The 25,689-nt window shown below is 42.3% G+C and overlaps 2 protein-coding genes across 3 annotated transcripts; one reads left to right on the forward strand and one right to left on the reverse strand.

Annotated features, from left to right (window-relative positions):
- Window positions 1-5,971: 5,971 nt before the first annotated feature.
- LOC115744897 (probable aspartic proteinase GIP2) lies at window positions 5,972-7,678 on the reverse strand. 2 transcript variants are annotated; one of them, XM_048281355.1, is made up of 2 exons: window positions 6,181-7,678; window positions 5,972-6,121 (listed from the first exon to the last, which is right to left on the reverse strand). In XM_048281355.1, exon 1 carries the CDS (start codon window positions 7,547-7,549, stop codon window positions 6,224-6,226), a length of 1,326 nt encoding a protein of 441 aa, XP_048137312.1. In that variant the 5' UTR covers window positions 7,550-7,678; the 3' UTR covers window positions 5,972-6,121; window positions 6,181-6,223. The 2 variants fall into 2 exon arrangements, with proteins under 2 accessions (XP_048137312.1, XP_030536164.1); XM_030680304.2 differs by having other exon boundaries at window positions 6,023-6,091.
- A 5,483-nt stretch (window positions 7,679-13,161) lies between these two features.
- Window positions 13,162-22,690, forward strand: LOC115744896 (probable aspartic proteinase GIP2). Its single transcript, XM_030680303.2, has 2 exons — window positions 13,162-14,561; window positions 22,679-22,690. The coding sequence occupies exon 1, from the start codon at window positions 13,231-13,233 to the stop codon at window positions 14,539-14,541; it is 1,311 nt and encodes a 436-aa protein (XP_030536163.1). The 5' UTR covers window positions 13,162-13,230; the 3' UTR covers window positions 14,542-14,561; window positions 22,679-22,690.
- Window positions 22,691-25,689: the final 2,999 nt, after the last annotated feature.

The following is a 25,689-nucleotide window of genomic DNA, read 5'->3' on the forward strand; positions in this document are numbered from 1 at the left end:
CGGTTTGCGGAATTGATGAGCGGAACATTACTAGAGATAGCCCGTAAAATAATCTCTAGTTTGGTATGGCTAGAAGAATTTTAGCGGATGCGCTTAGTATGGTGAGCTACCCGATGAATAGATCTCCATCAACTGCGATCGGATATCGGACTCCCGAAGAAGTGTGGTCGAGTAACGTTGCTGATTATTCTGTTTTTAGAATGTTTGGTTACCCGTGTTATTATCGAGTAAGTGATGGTAAGCTCGATATGAGGGTAAGGTGCATCTTCCATACCTATGCACGAGTGAGTGGGGTTATCAATTGTGGTGCCCGAATATAAATTCACCTGTTCGCGATATAAAAGTTACCTTTGACAAGTCTCCAGTACTTCAAGCTAGGAGTGTTTGTGGCAGTATAAATACGGATCTGAATGATGTTCAGCTTGAGGTGGAGTTGCAAACGGAAACTCCCGAGATAGCGGATATTAGCGCAAGAATCGACACAAATGGTGCTTGTAGCGAGGTGGAGCCTATAGAGCCAACGGTTGTTGTAACTGCTGATATTGACAAGGTATATGTTCGATCTTCTTATAGATATAGATGCAATGAAGATTTTTCTTTATCTGTGATTAAGGAGCTTGTATCAGAAAGTACTTGTGGAGCAGCTAAAGGTGCATGTTCAATTGGTATTCTGATGAGGTCCACGGTTACGGCGAAGTTCAAGCGCAGCTTGGACTTGGATGGTGTTTGTGGCGGTTGAGCCCATTAGGGTTGTGGGAGAGTAGTAGTGAGAAGCTCGGATTATAGCGAAGCAATTGTGACTTGGCTCAAACGTCGAGCCAAAGTGGAGATTGTTATAATATGTCTCGAGTTTGAACCGACAAACGAAATCGATATAAGACGAATTATTATTTATGTGGACCTTCAAGTATTGAGCAAAGAAAGATGGCACGAGCACGTAATCTTCTTTGGCAATTGTTAGATGTAAAAAGAAAAAAAAAAAAGTTGATCATGGACTCTATTGACTGGAGTGATCGAATTTTAGTGGATATCCAAGATATATCACGTGAATTCTTAATTTTGAAAAGTTCAACATGGACTTTTGAATAAGAGATATTTTAGATCTCTATAAGATGCCTAAGATTTGTTTTGGATTTCTTTCCTGTTGAAATCCAAAGTGGCGTTGGACTATTCAATGTGAGAAGTAGAGTTCAGGCGATGGACTTCGCATCCATATATATATTCATTGAGATCGTGGGTTTTCAGGAGGTCTTGAAGCGCCGGTTATAGAGTGCTTGTCAGTGGTTTTCCCCGTGGGTCCTTTATTTGTAGAATTACATCAATAATTTGTGTGTTCTAGTCGAGATATTCTTGTAGTAAGAATTTGTGTTTAATTCCTTTACAAGATTGAGAGATTATTTTGCTAGTAGTTAGGGCTAAATACCGTGTGCGCTGTTGGATGTAATTGGGGTTGGGAAACACCGAGAGTGTTTTTTGAGTTACTTGAGTTTGATCTGTAATCTCCGTGTATCGCTTGATCTATAGTGGAATTCGTTGCTGCTCTCTCCGTGGACGTAGGTCTCTACGACCTAACCACGTACATCTGGTGTTCGATTTATTTTCTTGTTCTGCGCAACATTCCCCCTTAAAGGAGGGTTCCAAGGATAACATTTATGGTACTGTCCGGTCAGCATATTGAGCTTACAAGGACCATTGGGTGTGATATTCCAATTACACAGGTAGCAGTCATCTCATCCCTGCTTTGCACATATATATTGAACCAATGAAATTGATCGGGCCATGCAAAGCTGCAAAAGAACAATGTGTTCCCGAAGAAGCTGGGTACGAACGAGAATCCCCAGTCACTCGTTATATGATTAATTCCCATATCGTTGTTCTTGGATTTGCAATGAACTGTCAAAGGAGTTCCAGGCGGCAAATTGTTGGCGATCTTAACATGTGCCTTCCTATAGATGCTTCCGACACAGCTACTTACCAATAAAGAGCAAATGAAAAATAGGAGCGTAGCTGATGTCTTCGTCGTCGTAGCAGACGTTGCTCCGACAGCTACATCATTCAGCAATTTAAGGATGGAGAATGGAACAATTATCGGATCTCGCCAACGTGTTGCAGCCATATCACCTTTCATTTTTCTTCTTTTCTACCTTTGGGATAAGAATCACCACATAAGGACAGCCCCAAACCAAGTAGGAAAATGAGAGGCGGACGGTGCTTTCCGAACTCCGAAATCGATTCTAAGAATGGGATGTTACCGGTGACCAGTTTTCTGACGAGCTTTCTTTGGACGTTCCAAGGTTACTCGAGCCATCGGCGCTCTGCCTGCATCAGCAACGACAACAGCGAGCTTCAAGCGGGCCTTCAGCCAAGGAAGGGAGCTTTGGCAGCTTCCTCACTGCCAGTCCAGTCGCTGCACATCAAGCCGAGGCGACCCCCTGCACCGGTCCAGCTACGATCGCAGCTCTTCCAAGTGTACCCAATCAACTCAAGCGGAGGTTTTTGGCGGCTCTCCAACGCATCCTCAGTTTTCGAGTGAGCTGTTAGGGCCATACCGACGAGTTCTCCAGTTCCAGGTGTTCCTTGAGCGATCTGGCGAGAACCCCACCAGTCCAGACGACCTTTGGCAACCTTGCAGGCTCTTCTGCTGCTTCGTGCCTCGTGGCGACTCCAGGTCACGGCGAGTCCCTGTCTACAGTTTACGGTGACCCAGATTGCCCAGGGATTGCCCTGCGACATCGCTCAGTCCTCTATTGCCGTAGTTTGCCATCCAAGCTCCGTCACAGTCGCTGACTCCTCTGCTCGGCAACAATTCCAGCAATACCTGCCTGCCAGCCCCGTCCAATTCTTCACTACGACCAGCAACGTTTCAACTTTGCTCCCACGGCAATAGCAATTTTTGATTTCTTGCAGGTGATTCCATCGTTTTCGCTTAGTTTCACTGTGGTGACCAGTTTTCTGACGAGCTTTTTGAACGTTCCGAGGTTACTCGAGCCATCCGCCGCAGCTTTGCCCTTTGTTGCCGGTCACCGTGCCCCCGTGATCCTTCTGCCAACTCCTGAATAAATTGATTTGCACGTTAAAATTATTCTACCACACTTTATTTGGGTTACTAATCGACCTCTAATAGATTAGTGGCGACTCTTGAATAAATTGATTTGTATGTTATTATTAATCCGAAAGTTACCTCTGGGAAGAAAAAACAAAAAGAAAAGGAAAGAAAAGGAAGAATTAAAAAAAAAAAATTTGAAATTGTAAAATCATCGACATCAATGATTGTCTACTCAAATTGATCGGAATGACTACATTAGCAAATTTTAAAAGATTTTGGATTGAATTGGCTAATGATGGGTCAGATTTTTCCTAAGTGTTGAGGGAAAATTTCTTGATATCTTTTAATATTTGTTGCTTGACTTATCCTTCTTGTTACTTATTCATGATAATGAATTTTGATTTTGGTTTGGATCTAATTCTGTTGTTGATGAGTAATGATGAGGATATCATCGAATTTTCAATGCTCGAGAAGGGCGTTTCAAGATGACTGCTCCATGACCTGGTATCCCATTATTCAAGCTGTGATTGGTCTTCATTTGGCGCTCGTTTGTTTCACGAGAAATAATAATTTAAAATTTTATTTTTTTTAAAAAATAATCGCTTGAAATAGTTAGTTAATGAAAACTATTTATATTTATGGACAATAGTTTGTATCTAAACATTTTTGTGGACAACGAAAAAATAAGGCCTAAATAACATACAACAGGGAAGTCTCGATTAAACTGATGGGCTTTGGGTATGTGGTATCCCGCCCTTTTGTTGATGATCTTTTAAGTTTATATGGCAATTCCTATGAATGATTTCTGGTTTCGGTGTACTGAATGTTGCTGGTCATTTCGGATTTAACTTAATCTTTGGAATGTTGGGCTGATTTAGAGTTTAATTGGGCAGTTCTTAAACTAGCCTAGACATGCAATTGAATTCGTTTCGAGATTCTGCCTCTTCAATAGGAATGCCACGTGGGTAAAAACCAGCTATGACAAAGATGTCTAAAAGAGTAATAGCTATAGGACCCCAGGGAAAGACAAAACAGTTGATAGATTTAGACAAAAAACTAATAGCAGCACTGAGGGGTCCAAGGTTTAAATCGTCAGATAGCATATTGACCTTCAATGCAGTACTTACACCGGTTTTTGCCCCGGCAAATAATGTGCGAGCATCTTTCTTCAGCCGAAGATATCATTTATGGAACTCTGTATCGAGATGGTTCTGTAGCCTAGATGTCCATTATGGATGGTCTTTGAATGGGAAGTAGTTCATCGCGCTTCGTAGGAAAACAAGGCCGAAGAGAAATTAGAATACGTTGATGGTTGAGGAAGCAGGGACCGAGAACTAAACGGTCTGGACACTCATCAAGCAAATTTAGAAGGCGAAAACAGCAATTATTGGTGTAGTCATTCCGACCCAGATCATCGAAATTCGCGATGATCTTCGTAGAGGAAGATTGAGATGAACTTGACGCCATTCGAACCAGTAGAGTGCTTGAATAAGTATAAACTAGGGTTTAGGGTTTCAAGACGCAAGGAAGAAGAAGCGTAAAGACTTAGCTTTTGTTTATGCCCTTCGTAATCGAGTTTAAAAAAGGGTAGAGATCCGAGGAAATACAATCATAGCGTGAGTAGGTCACGCGCATGGCACATGGAGAAGATCATGCAGTTGCTAGTCTACTTGAGGATGTTTACATGTTCATATGCCAATTGATGACGGTCTAGTCATCAAATACGCCAATTGAATTGAGATTATTATTGATTCCAGCACCAACAACATGCGATGCCGTTAAGAATTTGAAACATCTTTTGAGATATGCGCCAGAATTGATGGATAGTCATCATTTGAACATTCGGCAGAAGAATAGCCATCGACAATTATGTAAGCCCTATACAGTCGCCCAAAGACTTGGTCGTGGGAATAATGATGAGTGAGAGACGTAGGCATGATCGGTAAGGGTAAAAAAGAGAAGATTCGAGTTGTTGCAAGCCATTAGAAGGCTATCGTCGGTTACATGACTCATTATATATGGAAGAAATAATTGCCCAAAGAGGTTGTCAAGCGGTTCATAAAAATAGTAATCGATTTTACTTCCTGCGTTGCACTTTAAATTCCTTAACTGTAGCTTTCAAATTCTTATCATGGAATCAAACTCCAGCTTTTATCTTTAACCTAGATATTTTGCTGTGGAGTTAAACTCTAGTATAGTATTGAAGTGTTTTTAGGCTTTGGCATTAAGTCAAACTCTGTCAAAGCTTGTTTATGTAGGTTCATTTGTAAAAATTGTACATTCTAAACCTTTCCATCAAGTTAAACTCCGGATCGGTTTTACGTTTGTATAATTTTATTCAAGTTTCATCTATTGATTTCCTAATTTTACGGATCACCCTTATCCGTAATTGTCACATGATCTTTCTCACGCGAAAAACCACTTTTGATGAAAGGTATTCCATCGTGAGAGAAATTCCAGCGAGACACCTACAGATTTCATTGGGAAATCCCTAAGCATGAGTCGTCATAGCTTGGAATTAGGAGATATAATTCGTCAGTAATTCATCATACCTTGTTATTGGTATAACAGTTAAAGAGCCCTAACGTAAATTTCATATCAACGGATAACCAAGTGATCAATTTATCCGATTTGGCATAGTCATGAATTTGAAAAGATAAACCCGGATATCTTTATTAATAAATAGAGAATGAGAATTCAATCTCCCGATGTTCCTTGCTAACACAGCGATACAGGATCGCGTTATCTCCTTATTAATATAAAATTATGTAATTTTATAGCCTTCAACGACTTTACAAACGAAGACGCGAGTCAATGGACATGCCCACTTTTGACCCCCCCAAAAAAAAAAAAAATGGACATGCCCATGTTGTCGTGGAAATTCAACATGTGCAAACTGAAGATACATAATTCATGAATCGTCTCATGCGATGCCGTTGAAGATTCAACAACTTATAAAGTATAGTCACGTCCAATTCTAATGACAAGGACAACTTTCAAAGCGTAAACGAGATTCCGCATGAGAGACAGCATATGCTAGAATATCTCATCAACCAGCAAACATTAATTCCACATCTCTAGAGCTGAAAACAATTAGACAAGTTACAAATATCAAAACAGGGCAAAACCCAAACTTTTTATTTGGCTAGGAATAACTCACGGTGGGACCGAATCCCACTAGGCTTTAGGATTGAAGTTGAAGTTTGAGCAGGTCGTCTGCCTCAAGAGCAGAGAAGAGCTGATCCCAAGCGCCGACGAGGCCAGATCAAATTGCAGCAAATGGTTCTCCAATTGATGCCCTCCGATCACTACTGGAGTCACTGGTTTCAACCCGCCGTCCACAATGCCCAAGCACATCACACCCTCCTTCACTTGCACCATCGAATTCACCCCCGACATCATCCAATACGACACCCTCTTCCTATCCATAGACGGGAGAAACAAATCGATCCTCGGCACGGCCGGCCCGGCCCTCGTGCTCGAGATGTTCCTCGAGTCGAAACATTCTCCGAAAGGCTTAATCGGCGCTACCCTGGGGGCTTGTGAGAGTCCCTTCGTGAAAGCCCCGACCACGGCCTTGTAGATTGATGTCTCCAACACGGTGTACGGGTCCACGGTGCTGATTTTGGTTCCGCCGTAGCCTTCTTTGTCGATGACCAGGAGGGACGAGTTCAACGGCACCGGCTTCCCGTTGACCGCTATGGTCTTGAGTTCAATGTAGTATTCTGCTGAGCGGTTGCCCACCTGACCCGGCACACTGTTCACAGGGTTAGTGACCAGGGGAGTGTAGTAGAGGAACTTGGAGACATCGATCCCAGGACGCATCATGTAGGGCCCGTCACCAAAGAAGGCCACTCCACTGGAGCTTGAGGATGGGCTCAAGCAAATGGCAAACTTCCTAGCAAATCTGAAGGAGGCTGAGAATTGGGAGGGGAGTGAAGTCCCGGCCCTCCCTAGCCCTGCCATCCCCTTGACCCCACTGGCCAGGCCCTCCAGGAGGAAAGTGTAGGTGCAGGAGAAGACGAACCCGGGCACCGAGACGGCCCGTCCCGGCCTCGACCCGTCGGTGGACTTGGCTGACACAACGTCCCGGGACAGATCGGCATTGGTGACGAACTGGATCACCGTGTTTTTCGCGATGAGCGAGCACGTGTTGTTGCTGCACCCGGGCCGGGCTCTGGAGAGGCAGGTGCTGCAGAACTTGTGGGGTGCCCCGGGGGCTTGTGAGCACTGGGCGGAGCGGCAGTGGACCGGGCTGTAGGTGGACGACGAGAAGCTCTGGTTGCAGTCGACCCAGAGGAACTCACCGCCGAGGTCAAGGGTCAGTTTAACGGGGACTAGGGGGGTTCTCTGGTGTAGGGTGGCGAGGTATTGGAGAGTCGAGGAGTCCTTGGCGACCGGAAGGACGAGCGCTTTGGGCCGGAAAGAGGCTTGGGAGGTGAGGGGGAATGTGACTGATAGGATCGAGCAAACCATGAGCAACAAGAAAGACTTAGAAGCCATGATGATCGCCAAGGAGTTCTACTTTTTTTGAGAGTGGGATTTTACATCGAATGGAGAAGATATAGAGAGAGGACAGTGTCCTTTTAATAGCGTCCAAGTTGCTGAATTTTTTCATCAATGGCATTTAATGTGTGCGGGACAGCAACAGCGCATTGATCAGAGAAGATGGTCGTCGTTCTTGACCTTTTGACTTATCCTTTTTCCAGCTATGTATGGAGCGGACGCATTGCGGGAATGCTCCTCCTACCCTTTAGCCCCTCAAGCCGCCGGCGCCGGGACGTGTAATGATACATCTCCTCGCCCAGAGTAGTCGCTGACCGGTGCATTTGCGATTACCATTTTCTCTTACGTATCACGAATTATGCAGCGGGCCAATAACTCGTATGTTAATTATTCCATGATAAAATGTTATACAAACAAACTTGCTTTTAATGTAGATAGTACTTTTGTCAAAAGAAAATTTCTAGTTCAACTGGATTGTGCACCCATTCATTTGATGTGTTGGAAATAGATTCACCCTTATTTTCAACATCTAAGATGACTAGGCAGCTTTCGGAAATGAAACGGAGTTAAAAGCAAGAAGTTGTTGAAAAATTTTGTGAAAAGAAAAAACAACAAATTGTTCGAAGTCGAAATTGCTAGTCTACTGTCACTCATGTAGCCCGGCCCTAAAGACATTTTTCGCGTGTCGGACATGTGTCGGGCACTTCAACTCGCAATCAAGACATGTTTGACCTTCGGATATTCCTTCGGATATTCCGTCAACAAATGGGACATGCTGAGACTCACGTGTCCCCAGTTGAATTTATGTTAATTTTTTTACCTTGAAAACAAAATCTACCCTAGTCCCATGGGCCTTCGGGCCTTCCTAATGGCCCATCCACCCATCTAGCTCAATACCTTGCACCGGGCCCCCATTTTATAAGAAGCTTTCCATCTCTTTTCTCTATTTCTGCCCGACGTGGGACATGGAAATTGATTAAGGAAAGCAGCTCTCGTCTTGCTCAGGAACGGCAGAATGAGGTTCTTGACTGCCCTTTCGGGTGCAATTGACAATGGCGCTGGCGTCGTCACTGTCCCATGTCTGAGTGGATTTCTCCATTTGGTCGAAGACGGAGGTCTACGGTTGGACGCGCGCTCGATTTTAATGCCACAGACGCTAAAGTCATTGAACTATGATAGATCACCGGAGGAGAGAGTCTTGGGATCATCCTTGGTTCGAAGTCTCGTCAAGGCTTCAGGTACTTGTCCCGTATCAAACCATCGTAGAAATACATCTTTGAAATCCAGAATGACAGAAGTGAATGATTCTGGTACCATCTAATGCTTCGGATTCATTCTGGGTGTCATCGTGTCCTGTGCCGTGTTGATGCAACATAGGTTGTTGCACACAAAAGAAGTTTTCTTTGCATTTTGGTTACCGTTCCCTCCGGAAAACATTGACTGCAAATGAGCTAGGCTTGGTTTAAGCCCATTATCGGCTGCCCGAGTTTGAAACCCAACATCTCCCACTGGCGCATGATGCGCTTGACGCAATCATCATACTCATGTAGCTCTTCCTATTTACAATATCTATCATTTGCAAATAGTTTCTCCACACATCGACTCAAAAGGGCATATTAAGCTTCCTAGATATCGGCTAAGATTACTTAGAAGCCACACCAAACAATCTTGTTGTACTATAGACACAACTTGTTACATCCGTCCTAGCACCTTTCATCCCGCCAAAAGCATGCTTCAGTCTATTCCGTATATATACTCGAGTCATAACTATTTAGGTTGCGTTTGGTTGTCCGGATAAAATTCAAGATATGATATGTTGTATTAGGCAAAAGGATACTTGGAGTGCCAATACTTGTGTATGGCGCTCTCTTTAGTCTCAATATTTATTTTGGATCACTTAAGCACTAATTTTGTTTTAAAAATAATTATTTCAGTGCCAACTCCGATGAGTATCGTCGGAAAGCATACGTGGCATTTACGTAGCTCGTCGAAGCATCCTAGTCAGCAAAAAAAAAATTTAAAAATCAATTAAAACATCCACATGATATTAAAAAAACTAAAAATAAACTAAAAAACTAAAAATAAGCTAACAAAAAAATGGTTAATGTTGCAACAGTGAGGGCTATGAGCCCTTGCCATCGTTGCCCACCATCGCTGGCCGGTGATGGGTGGGGTAGTGCTTGTGGGGGTCGCCGAGTCCCCGATGACCCTTGTTGAGGCTTCATTAGGGGGTCAACGAGGCCTGGCCGTGGCTAGGCAAGTCTCGACCTTCCCCAAATCTGGGTGAGGTCGGCCTTGCTGTAGGTCTACGAGGCCTCGACCAGCTACGGCTAGGCATCACCGACTACCGGCAAGACCTTGGTGGGGGATGCCGGGGATCGACGACCCCGCTAGCTACTCCACCACCCATCACCAGCCATTGTTGGTCATGGTCGGTGAGGGTTCACGGCTATTGTCGATGTAGTTGTAATTTTTTTTAATTTATTTTTCTATTTACTTTTAAATTTTTTAAAAAATTAACTTAATTTTTAGTCTAAAAGTCCACGTGGACTGAATTTTAAAATAAAAATTGATGGAATTTTTTTTTAAAAAATGTCACATAATATTAAGAAATTAATAAAAAAAAATGTCACCTGTATTGTTTGACCGGAATTGTCATTTAATCGATCTTTTTTTTTTCTCTGATTTAGCACTTAAGTGATAAAAAAAATTGGCACATAGTGAGTGCCGTACACAAATATTAATACTTCAGGTATCCTTTTGCATGTTTTATTATATTCTGTGTTTAGTAGTTATTCAAGTTAGTTTAGATGCATAAGGAGAACAATACTAGAAGAATGGACTCTTGCTGCATTTGGTTCAAATTTTCTAAGGGTCTTTAGACCCTCAAAGCTCCTTGGAAAAAATTTGGGATGTTTGGCAAGTTTTCCCAAAGGGCTTTTAGGCCAATTGCTAACCTTGAGAAAGCTGAAAGCTCAAGGGTAGTCCCTACCAGCCTTTCAGCATTTTTGGAATGCTGAAATTCTTAATTGATGAAATTTGGTCGGTTTTCTCTTTTGCCCTAAAAATTTTAGCAGAAGCCCAATTTCGTAGCATGAATAATAACGTAGTCTTGCATGTCCCCAATTATCTTCTTTGAATGCGCTCTATTACCCGAAAATTCAATGGTAGACAAGACCAAAGTCCAGGTTAGGAACTTGGGCTGTATTGATGGTGACATATATAATACCGGATATGGTAACTTTTATCCTATTTGATGTTTGAGGCAATCCAAAATCCAAGTATGATTGGATATTGTTTGGATATAGTCCGGATTATATAAACTCATCTAGGGGGTGAAATATACTGGAGTAGGACATGTCTCACACTTTTTTTTTTTTTGTTTCCTTTATTGCGCGGAACAAGCAATCGAACAATAAATAGAGAGAGTAAGAAAATAAATTGGACACCGGATATACGTGGTTCGGTTGTAGAGATCTACGTCCACGGGGATAGCAGCAATAAATTCCTCTATAAAACAAGCGATATATGGATATTACGGACTAAAATCGAGCAACTCAATTTTCCAAGTCCCAATTACATCTAATAACACATACAGAATTTAGCTCCCGATTCCTAACGAAATAATCTCTCAATCTCACAAAAGAATTTCACAAATCTAACCTCAAGATTTAATTGGTTTCGACACTTGAATTCTTTATGTAATTCAGTAAATAAAACGAAGACCCAATGGCAAGCACACGCTCGAAAAAAAGGCGCTTCCAGACTCTCTCTTCAACAACGGCGTTGCTTCCTTTATCTATATATACATATATATGTGAAAGCGAGTCCCACAAAATAACAAAAACCTCGAATACTTTATGTCACCGCCTAAGAGTACCATATTGGGTCAGTCCTTTATCGGCCAGCAAAGAAACCTCCAATTGACCAAGTCCACGTTGGACTTGCCTTTCCTTTCTTATCTTTTTCTTGGTCAAACTATCAATTCCATCGTGGACTCCAACTTCCAGTAGGTTACGTAGAATTCCTTCTATCGAATCGGCAGACTTATCCAAATCAACTACAATCCAAATCCAAATCTAGACTTTCTTGATTTGAGGGAAGTTTGGTTATCCGAAACCCATATAACTTGATCCTTTCGTACTTTCTTATTATTTTTTATTTCTGCAATTCGGGCTTAAAATTCGAGACATATTCTAACACCTTCTATCCACCCTTGACAGTCATCCGCAGCCTCCACCGCCCGTGGAGCTCCCTCTCACTGACGAAGCTTGTCGGGGTGACAAGCTCGACTCAATCTGGAGCTAAGCTCAACTCAATAGAGCTCGAGTGGACCTCGGCCAGGCCACGAAGGAGCTCCATGACCAGATCTAGAGCAACCGTCATGGCTCACGGAGGAGCTCCATGGACCAGATCTAGAGCACCCGTCATTGCTCACGGAGGAGCTCCATGGCCAGATCAGAGCTTGATTGGACAATGACCACGATGGTACTCGGCCTCAACCTTGGAATGCTGCTTTTAGTGAAAGAGGAAACTTCATGGACAAAATTCGCAACACGTTGATGATATTTTAAATTAAGTGGGCCGGCCCAAAAAAAATAAAAAAAAGAAAAGAAGAAGATTTATCTTCCACATATAGGAATAGAGAAGATAAGGATGAATGAAGGAGTTTTAACCCAGAATATGAAGATTGCAGCCCGCGACGAAGATGGAGGAGGGATTGGTAGTGGCTGAAGATTTTGCACGACGGTGATGCCTAGGCAGCTCCCCGAAGGTTCGGAAGTTTCGACACATTCAATCTGACATTGGCCAAGAGGAGGAGGAGGAGGTGGATGATGGCGAGGAGATTGAAGTGGGATTTGTCTATGGCGAGAGCTATTACATCGACATTGGATCGGTCTGAACGGTAAAAATTCAACCCAGTTTGAATACGTGGATACTTACCTAATATTCTATAAGATACTGGAAATAACATCTTTATTTAGTCCAACGTATATTCGATAAAAAGTTCATACGACTAGAAACAAAAAGAAGAGATGATTTTGAGAGCAAGTAAGCATAGAGATCTTCATGGCTGGTTTGCGAAGGCACGTGTGTAGAAACTGAAGTGTAATTCAATGTGCTTCTTTACGGCATGAAACTTCAGAGGTTGATCGCCAAACGAATGTTATCGGAGTAGAGAAACACTGGGAATTTGTCTAAGATTGGATCGAACCTTTCGTGATTCACGCACACAGCTACCAATTCTTCTAGCCATCGTCCAGAGCATTTTCCAGGAAATTCACTGCCCTTCACGTGCATTATCTATTGAATTAGTTTATTCACCACATGAACAGAGCATAGTAATTCCCCCCTTTTTACCGTCAAGAGCAATAAGAAGCTCCCTCATTCGATAACATCAAAAATTATAAATGCATTGGAGTGGGGGAGGGATTGGAGAGGAAGAACCCCACAGGGTGTAACTCCCACTGAAAATATTTGAAAAGTCAAAGTCATGAATCCGCCATCTTCTGACTAGTCAACACGCTGTTGGGACCCACAAGCCAACTTGGAAAAATGTTCAGACATCAAGATGCTATTTAAAGACATTCTTCTTGTTCTTCTTCTTCTTCCTCCACCTTAAATCCACTCTCAACTGCATCTTCCAGTTTTACAAACTCTCCCTCCAGCTCTCATCCATGGCTTCTGTTTCTTTCCACTTTCTTATGTTCTGTTCGATCCTTCTACCAATCACCTTCCCCATCACTTCACAGGCCTCGTTCAGGCCCAAGGCACTCGTCCTTCCAGTCACCAAGGACTCCTCAACTCTCCAATACCTCACCACCCTGCACCAGAGAACCCCCTTGGTCCCTGTCAAGCTGACCCTCGACCTCGGCGGAAAATTCCTCTGGGTCGACTGCAACCGAGGCTACACGTCCTCCTCCTACAGCCCGGCTCGGTGCCGTTCTGCCCCGTGCTCCCTCGCGGGGTCCAAGATCTGCATCAGCTGCTTCGCCGGGCCCTTGCCCGGTTGCAACAACAACACCTGCGGCCTCTCCCCGGACAACACTGTGACCCGCACCTCTACGGACGGGGAGGTGGCCCAAGATGTCGTGGCAGTGCGGTCCACCAACAGGTCGAGCCCGGGCCCGATCGTCTCGGTGCCCAAGTTCCTTTTCACCTGTGGGGCCACGTTTCTCCTACAGGGCCTGCCCAGAGGGGTCGAGGGGATGGCAGGGTTAGGGAGGACTAGGATTTCACTTCCATCTCAATTCTCAGATTCCTTCAGCTTCGACAGGAAGTTCGCCATTTGCTTGAGCTCATCCTCAAGCTCCAGCGGAGCTGCATTCTTCGGTGACGGGCCCTACATGATGCTTCCTGGGATTGATGTCTCGAAGTCTCTCATCTACACTCCGCTGATCATCAACCCGGTAAGCACTGCATCGTCTTACTTCGCTGGTGAGCCCTCAACGGAGTACTTCATCGGGGTCAACTCCATAAAAGTCAACGGGAAACAAGTCCCGTTAAACGCATCGCTGCTGAGCATCGGCAAAGAAGGCAAAGGGGGCACCAAGATCAGCACTGTGAACCCGTACACCGTGATGCAGACCTCGATCTACAAGGCCGTGGTCGGCTCATTCGTGAAGGAGCTCTCGCAAGTCCCGAGGGTCGCGCCAGTGAAGCCCTTCGGGGCATGCTTTGACTCGAGTGGCATCGCGAGCACGAGGGTCGGGCCGGGCGTGCCGCAGATTGACCTGGTGCTGCAAAGTAGCAGCGTGGTTTGGACGATGTTCGGGGCTAATTCGATGTTGCAAGCGAAGGAGGGTGTGCTGTGCTTGGCGTTTGTGGATGGAGGGTTGAGTCCAGTGACTTCGATAGTGATCGGAGGGCATCAACTGGAGGACAACCTGTTGCAGTTTGATCTGGCCGCATCAAGGCTTGGGTTCAGCTCTTCTCTCCTCTTCAGGCAAACCACCTGCTCAAACTTCAACTTCACAACTAATGCTTAGTGGGATCCCACCATGAATTTGTAACTTGTCTAGTCATTTTGATCCATGAGATAAAGGCTAAAATATGATTACTGGTTGATAAGAGATCTGGCATGGTGCTGCCTGTGATATGCTGAGAGCATATGCGGATATTCGTTTAAAAGTCATTCTCCTAATTTTACTTTTACTTGTAACGAAATCTCCGCAAAGTGACTCCAACATTGAACTCATGATCTCTTGCGAACATTATTTTTTATGAAAAGGAGTGTAAAATAGCCATAGACCGACTTGCAGTCATTCGACGACCTAGAAGTCCACTTAAAAATAATATAAAGCAATCATCATATCTTGTATGTTGAGAGTAAAGATGCTCCAAAGTTTAGACCTACGTCTACAAAAGGCACATATGACACATGCTTTGTAAGAATAATATGTGTAAAGTGCCATTATCTTTGTAACATTATACAGCCTCCTTTTGGAAAGGAATCCACGTGTCAATCTTATCCGGTTATGGGTATTACTTGAAGACTTTCAGTCAACTTGAATTGGTTAAGATATCCCTTACTTAATTGAAGACTTTCAGTCAATACAAAGTAAGTACCTTCAACGTCCCTTAGGGCAGAAAAGAATATAGGCAATTTATATGTCTGGCACTTTCAGACGAGCCAAGTTCCATGTACCGTTGACAATTGACATGATTTATTTCAATTTGGAGCAAATCAACCTGGGTAGATTTTTGATGTTTACGATGAGATCATATGTTAAGGTGGCATAGTTAATAGGACACATAAATTGAATATGAAGAATACACGTCACGTTTGTCAATTTTCTAAAATATCCATTCGATCTTTGCCTTCACATGGCTTTTGCCACCTAGATTCTCCATCTCTTGTCACCCTATGTTGAATTGTTTCTTGAATTTAAGGCATTCCTGTAACCGATCCATTGGAAGATGTTGGTTTGATCAAAATTTGTGTGCCTTCAAGTTTGAGCGTGAGAAATGCTTAGCTACTAAAAGACAGAAAAAAGGGCATTCTTTTTTAAATCTCATTTTCTTTTTGTCCTTTGTAAGGGCAAATGGGTTTTAAAATAGAAAGAGACAAAAGGTGAGAGAAATGAGGATTTTTTTCTCTTGACATGACCACACATTGAAGTAGCAATAATGGTGTTGGTTTTATCCAGCAAAATGGAAGCTGTTCGTACGAAGAAAGAATTTCTCAAAAAATAAAATATTTCGATGCGTTAAGGCACATTATATATTAAATATTTTTTTTATATATACATGATAAATTATCATAGATATAACTATCGGTGATAAGTCTCTTCTTATTTTTTTTTTATTAGGGATTCACGATTAGGTTTTTTGGACTGATTGGGTATATCAATTTTGGAGTGTTTGGATATATAACTTAAGTAAATATATATTTTATAAATTTACATTTTGACTCCAAATTCGTTGAGAATGCTTAAAATTGATCCTGTGCATGTTGAAAATGACATGTCCGAATGCTGGACTCATGTGTTGCTGGCATGTTTAGAGTGCCGACCATGTGTTAGTCACATGTCGAAGAGTGTCAGAGTGTCGGAGGGTGTCCGACACGACACAACACGAAGGTCTCCGGAGAGTGTCCGTGTAACATAGATTCAAAACATGCTTTACTCTAGTCAATATTCTCATGATTCCATCACCCATTCCAATTCTGACATCACCAACGTCCACAATATCATAGTTAGCATTGTTTACCAAATACAATTTACCACTATCAATGCATTGATAAGTAGTAAATTAGTTAATGTTTGATGTATTATGAAATTAATACCATATTCCACAATCCATTCAATGAACGAAAAATCTTCAATGACAAACAAGACAAAGTCATTAGTATTCGAGACACCATTAGCTATTATAGCACTATCAACAAAAGACACTATTCATGCATTGACAAGTAATAAATTAGTTAATGTTTGATGTATTATGAAACTAACACTATATTTGATAATCTATCCGATGAACGAAAAATCTTTAGTGACAAATAAGACACAGTTATTAGTATTCGAGACACCATAAGCTATTGTAGCACTATCAACAAAAGACCTTATACTTGTGTACTTTTTTTTTTTTGGTCCAAACCTTATACTTGTGTACTTGAAAGTATCATGTATGCTCAAGTTTGCATTAGATCAAATATTGCTTTTGTAATAGGGCTTCTAGGTAGATATTGTCACGCTCCGACTCTCAGGCCCACAGCATTCCTACCAAATCACCCTTAAGTCACGAAAGATAGCATCCCGGGCGCACTATCGACCTATGCCCTTATGCGTATGCGGAAACGTGAACTCTCCCAAACATATAAAAGCAACAAGGATAATAAAGCAAGAAATAAGCACAACATTCATTCAGGCAAAGAGGCAATTCATTTCAAAAAATTGAATAGATGATCTTTAACCTTACAAAGCTACCAACTACATATACAACCCTATGCTTCGGGGTGGCCCTCTAAGACTCTCAAAAAGATATCGGAGTCGGGTAAGGTTAAACTCTCATATGTTAACGTGGCATAGTTAACAGGACACATAAATTGAATCTAAAGAATACCCGTCGCGTTTGTCAATTTTCTAAACTATCCATTCGATCTTTGCCTTCACATGGCTCTTGCCACCTAGATCCTCCATCTCTTGTCACCCTCCGTTGAATTGTGTCTCGAATTTAAGGCGGTCTTGGAATCGACCCATTGGAAGATGTTGGTTTGATCAAAATTTGATTGCCTTCAAGTTTGCGCGTGAAAAATGCTTAGCCACTAAAAGACAGAAAAAAGGGCATTCTTTTTTTAATCTCATTTTCTTTTTTTCCTTTGTAAGGGCAAATGGGTCTTAACACGTAAAGAGACAAAAGGTGAGACAAACGAGGATTTTTCTTTCTTGACAAGACCACACATTGAAGTAGCAATAATGGTGTGGGTTTTATCCAGCAAAATGGAAGCCGCTCGTACGAGGAAAGAATTTCTCAAAAAATAAAATATTTCGATGCGTTAAGGCACTTTATATGTTAAATATATATTTTATATATACATGATAAATTATCATGTATATAACTATTAGTGATGAGTGTCTTCTTCTTTTTTTTTATTAGGGATTCACGATTAGGTTTTTTGGATTGATTGGGTATGTCAATTTTGGAGTGGCTGGATATACAACTTAAGTAAATATATATTTTATAAATCTACATTTGGACCCCTAATTCATTGAGAATGCTTAAAATTGAACTTGTACATGTCGAAAATGACATGTCCGAATGCTGAACTCGTGTGTTGCTGGTGTGTTTAGAGTGTTGACCATGTGTTCGTCACATGTCGAATAGTGTCAGAGTGTCGAAGAGTGTCCGACACGACACAACACGAAGGTTTCCGGAGAGTATCCATGTAACATAGATTCAAAACATGCCTCACTCTAGTTAATATTCTCATGATTCCATCACCCATTCCAATGCCGACATCACCAACACCCATAATATCATAGTCAGCATTGTTTACCAAATGCAATTTACCACTATCCATGCATTGATAAGTAGTAAATTAGTTAATGTTTGATGTATTATGAAACTAATACCATATTCCACAATCCATTCAATGAACAAAAAATCTTTAATGACAAACAAGACAAAGTCATTAGTATTCGAGACACCATTAGCTATTATAGCACTATCAACAAAAGACACTATCTATGCATTGATAAGTAATAAATTAGTTAATGTTTGATGTATTATGAAACTAACACTATATTCCATAATCCATCCGATGAACGAAAAATCTTCAGTGACAAACAAGACACAATCATTAGTATTCGAGACACTATCGCCTATTGTAGCACTATCAACAAAAGACCTTATACTTGTGCACTTGAAAGTATCATGTATGCTCAAGTTTGCATTAGATCAAATATTGCTTTTGTAATAGGGCTTCTAGGTAGATATTGTCACGCTCCGACTCTCGGGCCCACGGCATTCCTACCAAATCACCCTTAAGTCACGAAAGATAGCATCCTGGGTGCACTATCGACCTATGCCCTTACGCGTATGTGGAAATGTGAACTCTCCCAAACATATAAAAGCAACAAGGATAATAAAGCAAGAAATAAGCACAACATTCATTCAGGCAAAGAGGCAATTCATTTCAAAAAATTGAATAGATGATCTTTAACCTTACAGAGCTACCAACTCATATACAACCCCATGCTTCGGGGTGGCCCTCTAAGACTCTCAAAAAGATACCGGAGTCGGGTAAGGTTAAACTCTCATCTACTCTCAAAAGACTACTCCATCATGATCTTCCTCAGCAACTAGGCTCCACCCAAAAAGTCCATCTCAACCTACAATCACTAGGCATGACCGTTAACAGAAGCGAATGATAGGACAATCTCTGACGATTGAGAGGGCACGACCTCATGTCGGACTCGAGATCCACTATCTCCCGTCACGCCCGATCCCCTAGCCCGCAACAACCTTACCAAATCGACTCGGGTCATAAAAGGACGACGTCCCGGGCACGTCATCGACCAATTATTTTTATATTTTAATTAACGCAAGCGAAACTTACAATTCCCAAACAATAAATTAAATAATAGGGATAGAAAAGTAGGGTAACGATAACATCAAATAATTTAGCAACAACCTTTTTATTTATTTTATAGATACTTCTTAACGCTCGGGAGTCACAGTAATATCTATAAGCCCACTCTCTAGGGCGCCTCCACATGACCAACAAAAAAATATAGGGGTCGTCGGGGTTAACTCGTATTTACGACAACTAGAGGGGCTATCTTCACCCTCTCAGGTCATAACAAAAAGGTCGCATCAAAAAGTCTCTACGGTCATGCTCAAGGGTGGAAACCCGGCGGTGGTCCAGGGCCAGAGTCCACATCACTATCTAGATCCTCAACCTCCCCATCGGGAGTGTCTAGATCCATAGGGTCTCATGTTTGGCTCGGGGGCGCAGATGGTGGTCCATCAAATCATCGGAGCGGTTCATATAAAATATCACCATCTTGGAGGAACCAGGCTTTAAAAATGTGAGATACCAAAAAGCCTAGCCCCTCATCGATCTAGAAGGTCGTAATATGGTGCTTCCAAATTAGGTTGGACCCGGGGACATGGAGATGAGTAACGTCATAGGACTGGTCTATTGGGACTTCAAACTTCACTGGGCGTACTAATGGCATCACGGTCCTGAAAATATTTAATAACAACGGGTGAGATATAAAATCCCCGTGAGTCAACGCCTAAGTCCGTGTAGGACACTAACTCGCTCAATGCGTCCTATGCATACAAAGCAATATCAATGGCATATTAATAACGTGCAATTCACCTCATATTAGAATGCTCAAACACAATAGCGAATTGTCAATCACATGCAATCTTACTGCATCTTGGCCCACACATGAACAGTTCATAAAACATGTTATCAATTGAATACAGCCAAGGCATATAACTAGAACACTCATCACAATTCGCATACACAATGCATCACACGTGTTCTAATTGTTAATGACCGATCCCGGTCTAGCAAAACCATGCTCTTCCCGCAGAACCGGGCTTCGTCCCATTCCTTCGGCGACGGCTACCAACAAGCCATGTGGTTCCAAGTACCCTCGGTACGGACTAACGATTAGGCATTCCCGTAAGGAGTGTCGGTCCGTCATAAGCTGCTACCGGCATATGATATATCGTGTGGTTCCGAGTACTCTCGGCACGAACTTACCAGGTTCGAACCCTCGTACTTGAGAGTTGGCTTCGTCCTCACGTACACGAGAAGATGATATCCAATATGTGATCACATAAGCACGAATAGTAACCAGTCAATTTTATATCTTTGCATTTAATGCAAATGAACCCACAAACAATCGTGCTCAAAACTTGGCTCAATGCCATTTTTATGCTCAAAATTCTGGTTCACTTGCAATTACATATACATGTATAATATTCACCAAATTTTGCATTTATAACCAAAAAAATCAATCATCAAGTGCACATAAGTCATAATATTCCACATTCATCAAATAATCACCCAATGATACAATAATCACCCAATATTAATAATCGCATAGTAATAATTAATAAACGTAATTAACTATACTAATCCCACTTAATTAATCCGACGCGATTAATTGATCCATATTCCAGTTAATATTACCAACATATTTAGCGAACTCGATTTCGGATAAATAATTTGATAATGTACAATTAAATTATCCGACCCCAACTCAATAATCTAATTAGCCGTTAATAATATTAAATCTTTCCTTAAACACGGTTAATACCCTATTCAGAGTTTAGGGGTTAACTCACAACTCCTACGTTTAACGTCGGGTAGGGCGCGAGACGGCGCGAGCTTGAATTTAAATCTGCGTTCAAGTTTGCAGCAATCAACGGAACTCGTACATCGATCCTCGGATTAGCGCGTCGTCGGTCCGCGTCGGTTCAAGTTCACGAGTTGGCTTCGATTCAGGTCATGTGGTTATTGTCCACAGCAAGGGCATCGGCAATGTAACAGGAGGTGGCGGTGGTTGTGGGTGGTCGGATCAAGGGTGCGGGGTGGTGGAATGGCCGTCGGGGTTGAGCACGGCCCAATTGGAAGTGATCGTGGATGGAGCATGGCGGCGCGAGCTGTTTTGGCTCCCTGTCACGGCTCGTGGAGTGGCGCGACAGCAAAACAGAAGGTCCGGGAGGGGGGAGGTGCGGTGACGTCAAGGTGAGACGGAGGGGCAAGGATGAGTGGCGTCGGTGGTGTGGGTCGAACGGACGTCGAGCGCGGCAGCGCGAGCTACGTTGGCCTTCGGCCCAGGGGTGTCTCAACGATTGCGGGTTTAGATCTCGACCGCTGGGTCTTCGTGGGTCACGGTGGTTTGAGTTCAGCGAGCGCGACAACGAGCGGAGGATATGGCGGTGAGGGTGGAGTGAGGTGGTCGGGTGGAGATGGGGTTGGTTCGTGCTAGGGTGGAAGCCGGGCAAGTTGCGGGAAAAAATAAAAAGGAAGACGAAGCTTGAAATAGAAGCTGGAGGAAGAAGATGAAGTTGGATGGTGGGAGGGGGTTCTGTCGCTTCACTAGAAAAAGAGAGAGATGAGAGAGAGAAGGAAGGCACGTGGGTGAGGGAAAACTTGGGCAGGAGGTTTTTGGCTTGACGTCACATTAGAATGACGTAATGAATGAAGAAAAAAATCAAATAGGAACAAGAGGAATTCATCTAGTTATAGGGGATTTCGGGTGGGGTAAAAAAAAAAAGAAGGAAGATGAAGATTTAATTGGGATTAATTGGGAGTGGGGCCCACCTTCCTTTTGTTCAAATCCCACTTACAAATTAGCCGTATAACACCAAAAGGATTAAATAACATAATAATAATAAAAAAAAAAAAAAAATAGGCCCCCACAAACTTCAAATTACACACATGAACAATTTCGTTCTTTACCCATAAATACTAGGGCAAAAACGTAACTTTGACAAGTGGATGTCGGACGTCATTTGATTCAATCGTCTAAGGGAAAAAATGGTATTTTCCTTTTAGGGTTCGGACGAGGTCAAAATAACACGCGATCAGTATCAATTTTACGAGTCAAAATTTGACGATTCAAACTTGACTTTTTCTGACAACTACTTCGGGATAGCCAATTGTTGACTAATAAAACTTCAAGATCAAATTTCACTTTAGATGCTGGAATTTGAAATTTTCTTTTAGTCAACTAAATTTCAAGACGACACAATTCTCCCCTCCTTAGGAAATTTTGTCCTCGAAATTGAAAGACTGTTACATTTCATTTTCCTCAAAAAGAAAAGGGTACAATTCTTTCATAATTTCCTCATGCTCCCACGTTGCACCTTCTGTTCCATGGTGTGGTCGTACCACTTTGACCAAAGAGATCATCTTCCTCCGGAGTACTTGTTCCTTTTTATCTATAATCTTATTGAGCGTTCTGTATGCGTTACTTGTTCATCCACTTCAATTTCTTCAAAGCTCAATATATGAGCTGGATCGTGCTCATATTTTCACAACATTGACACGTGAAAAACATCATGTACTTGAGCAAGTTTTGGTAGTAACGCCGGACGATATGCCAAATTTCCAATTCGCTCTAGAATCTCAAATGGTCCCACATATCCGGGACTTAGCTTTTCTTTCTTGCCAAATCGGGATGTTCCACGCATTGGTGATACTTTCAAGAACACATGATCTCCAACTTGAAATTCCAGAGGTCTTCTCCTTTTGTTTGCATAACTTTTTTGGCGGCTTTGAGCAGTTTTTAGTCTTTCTCTGATGACATTAACAGCTTCCAGTGATTGTTGTACCAACTCAGGGCCTGTGATACTTCTTTCACCAACTTCCTCCCAACATATTGGTGTCTTGCAAGGTCTACCGTATAATGCCTCAAAAGGTGCCATCTTGATGCTCACTTGAAAACCGTTATTGTAGGCAAATTCGACTAAATGAAGTTGCTCTTCCCAGTTGCCCTTAAAATCCAAAACGCAAGCTCTCAGCATGTCTTCAAGGGTCTGAATTGTCCTTTCTGATTGGCCATCTATCTGCAGGTGATAAGCTGTACTAAACCGCAACTTTGTTCCCAACGCATTCTGCAGACTCTTCCAAAATGTAGCAGTGAACTTAGGGTCACGATTTGAAGTGATCGTCACCGGCACTCCATGTAATCTTATTATGTGTCGCATGTATAAATCAGCATATCTGTCCGGAGTAAAGTCCTTTCGTACAGCAATAAAATGCGCAGACTTCGTCAATCTGTCTACCAATACCCAAATGGAATCATTGCCTATTCGACTTCTTGGTAGTCCCATTACGAAATCCATTGTGATGGTCTCCCATTTCCATTCTGGAATCTCTAATGGTTGCAGTAATCCGCCAGGGTTGCAATAGTGCGCCTTCACTTGTTGACACGTCAAGCATTTTGCAACATGTTTAGCTATATCGGACTTCATGTCGTTCCACCAGAAATGTTGCTTCAAATTCTGATGCATCTTCGTGCTACCAAGATGAATACCGTAGCTACTACGATGTGCTCCCGATAAAATTTCCTCCTTTAAATCTTCATTAGTAGGCACACAAAGACGTCCTCGAAACCTCAATATCCCATCGTCGGCCACTTGAAAATCATTTCTTCTATTGGCTGAATCTTCTTGAAGGATCCTTTGAATAGTGGGGTCCGTCAACCGCAAAGCTTTAACTCTCGCCCGCACTTCCGGTTCAATTCTTAGCGTAGCTATGAGAGTCAACGAGTGGATTACCTCTAGCTTAAAGTCAGAGTCTCTCACTTGTTCTAAAAGTCGCCATTCATGGACTTGTAATTGAGCAATCACCGACTTTCTGCTCAAAGCATCCGCAACCTTATTAGCCTTACCCGGATGGTACAAAATCTCATAGTCATAATCTTTAAGTAATTCCATCCAATGACGCTATCTCATATTTAGCTCCTTCTAAGAGAATAAATACTTGAGACTTTGATGGTCAGTGTATACTTGAAACTGTTCACCAATTAAGTAATGCCTCTAAATTTTAAGAGCAAAAATAATTGCTGCCAATTCCGGATCATGCGTCGAATAATTTAACTCATGAGGCCGTAATTGACGAGACGCATATGCAACCACCTTTCCATATTGCATTAGCACACAACCCAATCCTCTATGAGATGCATCACTGTAGATTTCAAATCCTCCAGGGCCGGACGATATTGTCGGGACGGGCGTTGTAGTTAGTTTATGCTTCAATTCTTGAAAGCTACGCTCGCACTTATCCGTCCACTCAAATTTCACGTCCTTTTTCAGTAGTCGCGTTAGTGGCATAGCTATAGCTGAAAACCTTTCCACGAAGCGTCCGTAATAGCCTGCTAATCCTAGAAAACTTCGAATCTCTCTCACCGTAGTAGGTCGTAGCCAATCCATGACTGCTTCAATTTTGGTTGGATCCACGAATATTCCTTCATCGGAAATCACGTGGCCTAAAAATGCCACGCGAGTCAACGAAAATTCGCACTTGCTCAACTTGGCGTACAACCGATGTTCCCTTAAGGTTGTCAGAATTGTCCTAAGGTGCTGTTCATGGTCTTCAAAACTTCTCGAATACACCAAGATATCGTCAATAAATACTATGACGAATTGATCCACGTATTCTTTAAACAACCTGTTCATTAGGTCCATAAAAGCAGCAGGCGCATTTGTTAGGCCAAACGGCATTACGGTGAATTCATAATGACCATAACGCGTCCTAAATGCCGTTTTCGGTATATCCTCTTTTTGAATTCTCAACCGATGGTATCCCGTCCACAAGTCAATCTTGGAAAATACCGAAGCTCCTTGGAGCCGATCGAACAAATCGTTGATCCTTGGCAACGGATACTTATTCTTGATCGTCACCCGATTGAGTTGTCTGTAGTCTATACACGCACGTAACGTTCCGTCCTTCTTCTTCACAAAAGGTATAGGTGCTCCCCAAGGTGATGCACTAGGGTGAACAAACCCTTTATCCAGTAATTCTTGTAGCTGCACTTTCAGTTCTTTTAGCTCTGATAATGCCATTTTGTACGGAGCTTTAAAAATCGGTTCCGTTCCCGGTGCTAACTCAATTACAAATTCAATTTCTCTATCCGGTGGTAGACCTGGCAACTCTTGTGGAAAAACATCGGGAAACTCGCATACCACCGCAATATCTTCCATCCTCGGCTCTTACACGTACATATCAACTATTGCTGCCAAATATCCTTCATAGCCATTTTCCAACAAACGAGTTGCTTCTAATGATGAAATCAACAAGGTTGACATTCCACTCGACTTCCGATAAATTCAAAACTAATTCCATTTAGAGGGTTAAACTGGATCACCTTACGATAGCAATCCATCATGGCTTTCTACTTAGTGAGTCAATCCATGCCAATAATTATATCAAAATCATGCATTTCTAGCATGATCAGATCTATCTTTTCTTTACGGCCACAAATTACCAATTTACAAGCGGGACAACCTACAACAGATATTATACTATCTTCTAGCGGAGTAGATATCTTCAAAATCGTTCCCAATGGTTTTGGACTCAACCCAACCAATTTAACAAATTGTTCAGCAACAAAAGAGTGCGTGCCTCCAAGGTCAAATAACGCATATGCAATATGGTCATTCAA

Source organism: Rhodamnia argentea, chromosome 6 (assembly GCF_020921035.1).
Source record: "Rhodamnia argentea isolate NSW1041297 chromosome 6, ASM2092103v1, whole genome shotgun sequence".
Lineage (NCBI taxonomy): Eukaryota > Viridiplantae > Streptophyta > Magnoliopsida > Myrtales > Myrtaceae > Rhodamnia > Rhodamnia argentea.